Source organism: Lactuca serriola, chromosome 9 (genome assembly GCF_051521515.1).
Source record: "Lactuca serriola cultivar US96UC23 chromosome 9, Lser_US96UC23_V15, whole genome shotgun sequence".
NCBI classification, from domain to species: domain Eukaryota; kingdom Viridiplantae; phylum Streptophyta; class Magnoliopsida; order Asterales; family Asteraceae; genus Lactuca; species Lactuca serriola.
In genome coordinates, this window is record NC_136416.1 from 80,231,497 (window position 1) to 80,242,707 (window position 11,211).

Below are 11,211 nucleotides of genomic sequence, written 5' to 3' on the forward strand. Positions count from 1 at the left end.
AGCATGTCTTAATGGAACCCAACATCCATTTTTGTCCAACAAAGCTCACACTAAGGACTTAAATTCATGCATGGGCTCCTATCAACCACCAAGATGACATTTTTATGCATCTAAAGCATTAAAGGGACTGAGATCTAATACTTTTATCTTCTAAAGTTGCCCAAACTCACAAAAGAACCCATGGGACCAAAATGAACTCATAAACAAGCCCTAAACTCTAACAACCAAAAGAATCATCAAGGTAAGAACTTTTACCTTCAAAAGCTTCCTAAGTTGATGTAGACTTTGGATCTAGAAACTCAACCTCAACAAATGCTTGATCTGCAAGTTCTTCTTCTTGAAAACATACCAAAATGACACAAAAGTCACTTCCAAGCTCAAGAATCACTCAAAAGGGTAAACTAGGGTTTAATGGGTCATGAATAACAGTGGAGGCTGATGAAGGTGAGTTTCCAAAGGCCATAATGATGCTTAAATAGGGTTGATGCCCTAAAAATTAAGGTTTACTCATTGGCTGTGTACGCCCTTTGTACACCACGTACACCCAACGTATGTAGCTAAGCTTCCCAATCCAAGGTGCACATGTACACTAAGCGTACCAAAATGTACGCCCAACGTAGAAGGGGACCGTTTTCACTAAATATTTTAAACTTCAAGGACCAAATAGAAAATACCTGGAATCGAATGTTACAAATCTCCCCCACTTGAATTAGACTTCATCCTCGAAACCTGCTGATACAAACAAATCTGAGTAGTGCTCCATCATCTCGTCCTCCGGCTGCCACGTCCACTCGGAGCCCTTTTGGCGCTGCCATTTCACTTTTACCAGATTCACCACCTTGTTGCACAAAGTCTTAGCTTTCCTGTTGAGAATCAAAATTGGCCTCTCCATGTAATTCAGGCACTCATCCACCTGAATGTCATCCATTGATATCACTGCTGAATCATCGACTACACACTTACGCAATCGAGACACGTGGAAAGTGTTATGGATCTGACTGATCTCATCAGGAAGATCCAGTCGGAATGCAACCCTGGCCATTCGGACAGTACCCCTGAAAGGACTGATAAATCGGGGGCCCAACTTGCCCCACTTCCAAAACCGAATGACACCATTCCAAGGTGATACCTTCAACAGCACCAAGTCTCCCACCTGAAACTCCAGGTTCGAATGGTTCCGATCAGGATAACTCTTCTATCGACTTTGGACGAACTGCAACCTATCGTGCACTTGGTGAGATAACTATGTGGTCTTAAGCACCACCTCGGTGCTTCCCATGACCCAATGACCAACCTCTCCCCAACAAACCGGGTTCCCGCACCTCCTCCCATACAACATCTCAAATGGTGGTTAGTCAATATTAGAATGATAACTATTTTTGTAGGAGAACTCGACCAGTGAAAGGTAAGTATCCCAACTCCCTCCAAAATCCAACATACAAGCCCGAAGCATATCCTCAAGTGTCTAGATTGTCCGCTTGCTCTGGTCATCGGTCTGAGGGTGGTAAGCCGTACTGAAATGCAACTGAGTTCCATAATCATCATGAAACTTCCTCCAAAATATGGAGGTGAAGTGAACGTCCCGGTCCGAGACCACCGAAAATGGCACCCCATGCCTGACTACCACCTCTCGGACATAAATATCGGCTAGCTTCTCCGTGGATATGCCCTCGGCAATCGTGATAAAATGCTTACTGTTGGTCAATCTGTCCATGATGACTCAGATAGAATCAACACCATGTGTCATCCTAGGCAATTTCGTGATGAAATCCATAGTGATCTCTTCCCACTTCCACACGGGAATGGGTAACAACTGCACCTTGTCGTGGGGTCTCTGATGCTTGGCCTTGACCTTTCTACAAGTCAAGCACTGCTCGACAAACCAAGCAGTTTCCCTCTTCATGCAGGGCCACTAGTAACTCAATGTCAAATCTTGGTACATCTTTGTGGCCCCTGGATGGATAGAAAACTTTGACTTATGCATATCTTCCAGAATCTTCCGCCTCACCCCACTCAATGCCAGAACCCAAACTCTACCACAGTGTGTCAACAACCCTCGACTGTCTTTCACAAATATTGGAATATGTCCTCTAATCTGCTCGTTCTTCCAGTTTTCCTTTTTCAATCCCTCTACCCGAGCCTCTTTGATGAAATCCATCAGAGGTGAAGTGATCGTCACCCGTAAACAAATATCTCGGATAGATAAGCTTGCCGCCTTGTGTTACACCCCGAAACCGAAGGCGGAAACGTTCCGGGGCGGAGGTGACGTCATGCGTAGCATCACAACCAATGTACATAGTAAGCATAGTAAACACAACCATTACATTACATAGAAATATTTACATTTGTTTGAAAACAAAGTGATACAAGTTTTTATACGTATTCATCATATAACAAAAGAACAGACGAGACTTCTATACGCTCCGTCTTCTCCAAAAGATCGCGGGATACCTGTCTAATGAGAACCTGAGAATACAAGCAGTTTTAAAATATCAGCATAAAGCTGGTGAGTTCATAAGCATGTTTTGTGAGGAAAAATATGATTATTAACTCTTGTGAAAACACTTCATTTCCTTTGATAAAGAATGCAATAATATCGAGAACCATTAATTCTGAGTTATGAAATAGATATGCATGTTTCCAAGAAAATCCCATATTTTCTAACATGTTTGTCGATAAGAATACCATTCAGTACGAAAGTAGGTAGTTTTAATACATAAAACTATAGATTCAAACTCTGTAATACCCTCTAGGTACGAAAGTAGGTAGTTTTAATACATAAAACTATAGATTCAAACACTGTAATACCCTCTAGGCACGAAAGTAGGTAGTTTTAATACATAAAACTATAGATTTAATCACTGGAGTACCCTCTAGGTACGAAAGTAGGTAGTCTTACTACATAAATAAGACTAAAGAAGACAGAAAGAAATATGTGAATAAAGTTAATTAGTTTAATACGTACTGTGAGTCGTATAACCATACTGATTTGACCCGTGACCTCCTTGACGTTCTTCAGGCGTCAAACGATATCCAAAATTTGTCACCCCAGGCGTGCCCGCCTAACTGCAGCTAGCAGTTAAGGTGTGGGATTGTCAGTCCCAAATAGATCTATTCACAAATTCCACGCTCTCCCTCTAGGAGACTTTGGATATACTTCCGGAGAGGATTTACTGATAACTCGAAGGGTATAATGAAAACGAATCTCACAAGCTAGTATTAAATTATTCATGGTATACTCGATCGTTATCGAATTTCGTAATCATTTAAAACATAGTAGAGTATAAATAATTGAATTCAAAGTGGTTATTTAGCATAATACTCTACTTTAAACATGGATAAACTAAATCAGACATAGTTTATATATTGACTTTGCATGAAATCTGAATTCGTAAAAAAGTAATGATAATCCCAAAGTATTCCCATAATAATTTGATTGGTTTGATAAGTTTCCCACACCGTATTGAAAACTATGTAATTATATTGAGAAAATATCCCTTATGCTCTGCATATTACAAAAGGGATAAAGATATCTAAATGTTTATCAGGAAATCGTATAATTACATCAGTTTTTAAGTTACTAAAATCTTTTTGAATTGCTTGTATTCCCCCCCCCCCCTTGAAAAACATGAAAAACTCGGAAAAAACGTATGGGTATGAACTCACCAGTTGAGAAATGTGTCGGTTGGATGCTAAGTGTTAGTTTAGGGCTTGAATACGCGCGAGGATCCTATGTAATCATGAGGAGATACATAATTGTATCTAATTAGACTTTGAACTACTAATTAAATAAGATAATACATTCTGAGACGCAATAACACTTTATCCCAAGTGTTTAGAATGATTCGGGTTGCATCTAAGGGTGTGTAGGACCTAAATATGGAGTTTGTTCTTCAAGAGTAAACTCCTTGAGGAGTTTATGGTCCATTGACCATATCCCCATGAGTTTACGGCCGTAAACTCATGGGTGGTGTGTTCTTGGATGCTAAATGGTCTTACAATGCACATGGGAAGGTTCTAGGTTTGAATCAAAGGCTTAGGAAGTGATCGAGACCTGAATTGACCTAGGAAAAGGAGTTTACGGTTTATGAAGATGTTCTTGGTGAGTTTACTACCATAAACACATGAGTGTACATCCATAAACTCATGTTTGTCCATGATTCATGTGTTTTGGTGGTTGTAGGTTAAGCATACAAAGTTCTAGACCCAAATCTAAGCCATACAAGGTGTTAGGGGCACTTAAACACCCTTTGGAGGTGTTTATGGTCTAAGAAGGGGTGTTTACGGTCCAAGAATGTTCTTGGGCCGTAAAATCAAGTTTACTCCCCAAATGGTAAGATTTTGGTGTTCTAAGTCCATTCATGCAAGCCCCTAAGTCATATCTAAGCACTAGAAGTGATTTGGAAGGGTTTTGGGGCTTTAAAACCCTCTTATAGGAGTTCACGGTTTTGGGAGATGTTCCCAAACCGTAAACACATGTTCTTAATGCATTTGGATGATTTAAACACGAATTTGCATGATAAACAAGCTTAATAACAAGCTAGGATAGATTACTTACCAATTTGGATCTTGAAAGGGGTGTTTTTGGATCAAACTCGAGTTTTACAGAGAGAGTAGTGAGAGAAAGTGTTTTAAGAGAGTGAAAAAGCTTCAAAATGTGGTCACTCAATCCCTTATATATGGGTTGAGTTTATGGCCCGGTGGAAATCTACCCGATACCGACGTTACACTGAGCTTTTGGTCGTACCCGATTAATTTGCCGTAACCCGACTTAGTTGAAACTAAAATCTTCCAAAAGAATATTGAGGATGATTTGACGTGTTTCTAATGCGTTCTGATAGTTATGAAGTTAAAAATAAAAGTCGTAATTTAATTAACTTAACCCAAAAGTTAACGGAAAATCTTAATAAAAATAAATTTTATTAACGGAAATGGAATACTGTGAAAAAATAAATTTCGGGTTGTCACACCTTACGGCTCAAAGCATCGGCCACCATATTGGCCTTCCCAGGGTGGTACAAGATCTCACAATCATAGTCCTTCACTACATCCAACCACCTCCGCTGCCGCATATTTAAATTCGGATGATCCATCAAATACTTCAAACTCTTGAGGTCGTTGTAGATAATACACCGAACACCATATAGATAACGCCTCTATATATTGAGGGCATACACCACAACCCCTAATTCCAAATCGTGTGTGGGGTAATTCATCTAGTGAGGCTTCAGCTGCCTCAAAGCGTATGCAATCACTGTTGGATTAATGTTTAAGTCCATAACTATAATTGGTAAGACTTGACCCGACCCGACATGGTCCATTTGGGTTGCATGGCATCATGCATTTGGATAGACTATAATGAGTGAAATAACACTTAAGGTTTGCTAATATATTATAAGTTCTAATATATTAATAAGTTTATTTAATTAGTATTGATCAAGAATTAATCTAGGATTAATTAAGTGATCAAAAGAAGACTAATTAAATATATGGGTTGATTGTGTAAATCATCCATACTTGTATAGTGGGCTATTGCTCCATGGATTATCAAGTTGAGCTAAAACCCATAGGATGCTCCATGGATGCTCCATGGTGTATTTGAACCCATGGATCCAAGGAATTTGAAAGCCATGAAAATTAGGGTTTACCCTAATTGTGACACTATATAAAGATCTTATTGGTGACAAAATCGGCACTAGAGTATATGTGAAAGGGCTAGCCGATTTTTATGAAGTGTAGATTTCTCTCAAGTCTTTCCAAGTGTATTTGGTGTTGTGTGAACCATTTGAGGTGTAACGAACCAATTTTCACGCCCAAAAATTTCATTTAAATTAAGTAGCTTGTAAAATATTTGTAGTAAAACATCGTCCGATCATATCATTTCATAAATATATCTCGTGTCTGAAAACCCAAAGCATGAAAATAATAATAATGTCAGAATAAAATCCCAGAACATCTCATAATGCGGAAAACCAAAGTGTGTGTGTATGATGTGTCGCTACCGTGCCAGCTCCTTCCCCTTCGCTGAAGAGGTACCTGAAACCAAAACTGAAAATTGTAAGCACGAAGCTTAGTGAGTTCCCCCCATCGTACCACATACCATACAATCATATAATGAACAGCTAGGAGATACGGGCCTCGCCCACACTCATGGAGATACGGGCCTCGCCCATGCTCCGCTAGCTGGGAGATTCGGGCCTCGCCCACGCTCCGCTAGCTGGGAGATACGGGCCTCGCCCACACTCCGCTATCTGGGAGATACGGGCCTCGCTCACACTCTGCTATCTGAGAGATACAGGACTCACCCACTCTCCGCTATCTGGAGATACGGGCCTCGCCCACACTCCGCTATCTGGGAGATATGGGCCTCACCCACACTCCGTTATCTGAGAGATACGGGCCTCACCCACACTCAGCTACTAAACCAAAACATAAAAGTATCACACAGACAACGAGAATAATTCTACCACACTAGCATATATTATCATCAAACTCAACTATGAGATACGGGCTCTGCCCACACTCCGATACTATCATATCGTTTATACGGGCCGGCCTTGGTGCCTTAGACACGTTCCTACTGAAAGGAAACTCACCTCGAAAAGTAGCTGCTGAAAGTGTTCTTGCTAGACGTCTGACTGCTGCACCGGTAATCCTCTGGCTATAATTCCATAACATAGGTTAGCAACTCATAAATACCCTTAGGTCAGATGACTGACCCACCCCTGGTCCAAGGTCATTTCCTTGGTCAAATCCAACTTCCAGTTGACTGGACGCACCGATTCATGGCACAGACTCGCCGAGTCCTTCTCCTACTAACCCAGTACTAACTCATCAAGTCCCTCTTCCACTCACTGAGTCACACATAACTCACTACTTGGAATGATTGGACCGACTCGCGATCCGACTCGCCGAGTCGGAGAACAACTCGCCGAGTCCTACGAGCAGATCTCCTACTCGATTCCAAATCCTCATTAGAGCATCCATCTTGAGGATTTGGGTTTCTGGGACCATTTCTACACGTTAAATTGCTAATTCCGCGTGCAGCTACGAAGGGTTGGACCTTCTACACTTAAACCCCTCTTACTCAGTAACAGTTCATATGACTCGCCGAGTTTGAAGAACAACTCGTTGAGTTCCTGGAAATCATCATAGGACTCACCGAGTTGTTCATCCAACTGGCCGAGTCTAAGACCATCTTCATAGAACTCGCCGAGTCCCTTCGACCCACTTCCCATACATACCAAATCTGAGACATGGAACGCTTCCAAACCATAGATCTATGTTCCTAGGGCATGCTTATCACGTAAAGTTGCAAACTTTACGTGCATGCATGGCCCTATAAGCTCCAAAAGGCAAATCCAAGCTCTTCATGAGGTCATGCACATAATAGGGACCTCAATCACTTCAACCACAAAGACTTTATACTTCTAATACGTCCATAAGGTCTAGATCTGAAGTCCTTTCGGATCATAGAGCACAACACATGGAGTTTGGTGTTTCAGGGCTTGAAAACCACCAGTTAGGGACAAAAGGGGGTCTAATGAACTAGTGATCATGGTAGGGACTTTTCTACCTGAATGGAAGCCTCTTGCAGGGTAGATGTTGGATCTACTTCCCCTCCTTGCACTCTTCCACCTCCTTCTTTTTCTCTTAAGCTTCAAACTTCCTTCACAAGGCCAAAATCACTCACAAGGAAAAAAAGGGGATAGGGTTTCGCTCTACAGCTCTTCTGGAAGTGTTAGGGACAAGGGAGGCCGAGTTAGAGTGTTTAAATAAGGTGCAAACACCCGGGTTAGGGTTTTTGTCCAAACAGGGCCTACTCGCCGACTCTGGAAACTGACTCGCCGAGTCCAAAGCTTAGACCCCGTGTCTCATCCCGCTCCTACTTGGCGAGTTGGTCCTTCAACTCACCGAGTCCAAGGCAAAATGCATTATTTATGAAATATTAAATTACAAGGAATACGTACCAGGAACCCGGTGCTACAAATCTCCCCCACTTATTTTAGACTTCGTCCTCGAAGTCTGCTGCTCGTCCCTGAAATAGCTCGGGGTAGTGCTCCATCATCTCTTCCACCGGCTCCCAAGTCCACTCTGATCCCTTCCGGTGCTGCTATTGCACCTTCACAAGTTCCACCCTCTTGTTCCTCAAATCCTTCGACTTCCGGTCTAGGATCGCTACAGGCCGCTCGATGTAATTCAGGCTGCCATCAACCTGAATGTCCTCCAAGGGTACTACTGCTGAGTCGTCCACCAGACACTTCTGCAACTGAGAGACATGGAAAGTGTTGTGTATCTGACTGAGTTCGGCTGGTAAATCCAGCCTATATTCCACCTTGCCCACCCGGGCTATAACCCTGAACGGTCCAATATACCATGGGCCCAACTTGCCTCGCTTCCTGAATCGAATGACGCCTTTCCAAGGCGACACTTTCAGGAGGACCATATCTCCGACCTGAAACTCCAGGTTTGATCGAAGCTTATCAGCATAACTTTTCTGCTGACTCTGAGCAGTCTGAAGCCTGCTCCAGACCTGCTGAATCTTCTCTGTCGTCTTGAGCACCACTTAGGTGCTTCCCATGACCCTCTGGCCAACCTCCCCTCAACATATCGGGGTCCTGCACCTCCTCCCATACAACATCTCGAAGGGAGGACGGTCGATGCTCGCATGATAGCTATTATTATACGAGAACTCCGCCAATGGAAGGTAGGTATCCCAACTACCTTCGAAATCCAGAACACAAGCCCGCAACATATCCTCTAACGTTTGTATGGTCCACTCACTCTAACCATCCGTCTGCGGGTGAAAAGCAGTGCTGAAGTGCAGACGAGTTCCCAACTCGTCATGAAACTTCTTCCAAAACCTGGAAGTAAAACGCACATCCCTGTCTGAAATCACCGACACTGGCACCCCGTGCCGCGCCACTATCTCCCTGATATAGATGTTGACCAACTTTTCGGCCGAGATGCCCTCCTGGATCGGAATAAAATGGGCGCTCTTGGCAATCGGTCCACGATGACCCATATCGAATCCACTCCCCGCGCGGTCCTGGGAAGCTTCATGATAAAATCCATCGTAATATCTTCCCATTTCCACAACGGGATATCCAATGGCTGCATCTTGCCGTGTGGTCTCTGATGCTTGGCCTTGATCTTCCTGCAGGTCAAGCACCGCTCCACATACCATGCCACATCCCGCTTCATGCAGGGCCACCAATAGTCCAAACGAAGATCCCTATACATCTTCGTCGCCCCGGGATGAATGGAGAATCAAGATTTGTGTGCCTTCTCCATCAAGATCTGGCGCACACCTCCGAGGTATGGCACCCACACCCTGCGGTGTAATGTCAATAATCCCTTGCTGTCATAGTCGAAGGAGGAAACCTGACCCACTATGCGCTCACTCTTTCGATGTTCCTCCTTTATGGCCTCCTGCTGGGCCTCCTGAATCCGCTCCAATAGCGGAGTCATCACTGTCATCCACATGCAGATATCCCTAATCGGCGCCGCCTTGCGGCTAAGCGCATCGGCCACCACATTGGCCTTGCCCGGGTGATAAAGGATCTTGCAATCGTAATCCTTTACCACGTCCATCCAACGACGCTGCCTCATGTTTAGATTCGGCTGATCCATGAGGTACCTCAAACTCTTATGGTCCATGTAAATGGTACAGCGAACCCCATAGAGGTAACGACGCCAAATCTTGAGGGCGAATACCACAACCCCCAGCTCTAAATCATGTGTCGGGTAGTTCACCTCGTGAGGCTTCAGCTGCCTCGAGGCTTAAGCGATGACATGCCATCTCTGCATCAATACCGCGCCCATACCCGAGATGGACGCATCGCAATAAACAACGAAATCCTCCATGACCTCTGGCAGGGCTAAGATTGGTGCCTCGTACAATCTCTGCCTCAACGTCTCAAACGCCGCCTGTCACACTCCAAAACCAGAATGGCGGAAACGTTCTGGGGTGGATGACATCATGTCAAGTATCACAACATATGTAGTATAGTAATCAAAGTACAACAACCATTGCATTAATAGTAATAGTTTTACATGGTTTACATTACATAGAAACATCAAAGTAATACAAGTAATAATATAGGTGCAACTCGGTACTAAACGGACTTCACCAAAAGCTCCTGAAATGTACCTGTCTATTGCTGACCTGAGAATACAAGTTATTTTGAAAGCGAGTATCAGCATTTTTATAAATGCTGGTGTGTTCACAAGTCTTTAGTGTCGTTTGTGTAAGTTCAAAATAACTTTATAAAAGTGGTACTTTAGAGTCTACAGTGGATTAGAGTCCTTTCCAGAAAATCCTATATTTTTATAATTAAAAGCAGTCTTCCTCCAAGACTGGACAGAGTTATGTTTGTAAAAGTAATTTTCCCTTAAACACTATCATTATCAAAATACGGTGTTTGATTTTAAAGAAAGTAGGAGAATATCAGGGAAAATAACATATGCCTCAGCAGTGAAGACTGCTGACTAAGGCGAAAGAGATCACCGACTCCAAGAGAGTATCGAATGAACGGCACGCCTGGCTTAGTCTAGCAAGAGGAGATACAGACCCCAGACAGTATCGAATGAATGATACGTCTAGTAAGGTCTAAAACAGAGAGACACAGACCCCAGACGGTATCAATTGAATGATATGTCTAGCAAGGTCTAAAAACAGTGAGGCACAGACCCCAGACAGTATCAATTGAATGATACGTCTAGCAAGGTCTAAGAACACTAAGACATAGACCCCAGACAGTATCAATTGAATGATGCGTCTAGCAAGGTCTAAAACAGTGAGACACAGACCCCAGACAATATCAATTGAATGATACGTCTAGCAAGGTCTAAAAATAGTGTAATTCTAGGTGTGTATATTCAAGGTGTGTATTTCCAGCATACAGTGTTAAGCGTCGTTACCTTAAGGCCATGAATTATAACGTAACCCTGAGATACTCGTAACCATACTAATAGACACTAGAGAACTCGACGCCCTGCAAGCGTCAAAATAAAGATGTGGCCTTTGTCACCCCTTGGCTTGGTAGGCCATGGACTGTAGCTAGCAGTCAGGGTGCGGGGGTGTCAATCCCATATAGATCTATACACACAATGTCCACTCACCCTACAAGAGACTCTGGTTACCAACTAGACAACGGAGAAGGCCATGTCCTGAAGATGTATCCCGAATAGTGGATTATGATGTAAGTG

At 43.1% G+C, this 11,211-nt stretch overlaps 1 protein-coding gene across 1 annotated transcript; it reads right to left on the minus strand.

Annotated features, from left to right (window-relative positions):
• Positions 1 to 709: 709 nt before the first annotated feature.
• On the minus strand, positions 710 to 1,042 carry LOC145075878 (uncharacterized). The gene has a single exon (XM_079021961.1). It carries the CDS (start codon positions 1,040 to 1,042, stop codon positions 710 to 712), a length of 333 nt encoding a protein of 110 aa, XP_078878087.1.
• Between the last annotated feature and the right edge of the window lie 10,169 nt (positions 1,043 to 11,211).

Bases quoted from the DNA above. Each gene is read 5' to 3' on its own strand.
- LOC145075878 (XM_079021961.1), bottom strand. From the start codon at position 1,042: ATGGCCAGGGTTGCATTCCGACTGGATCTTCCTGATGAGATCAGTCAG.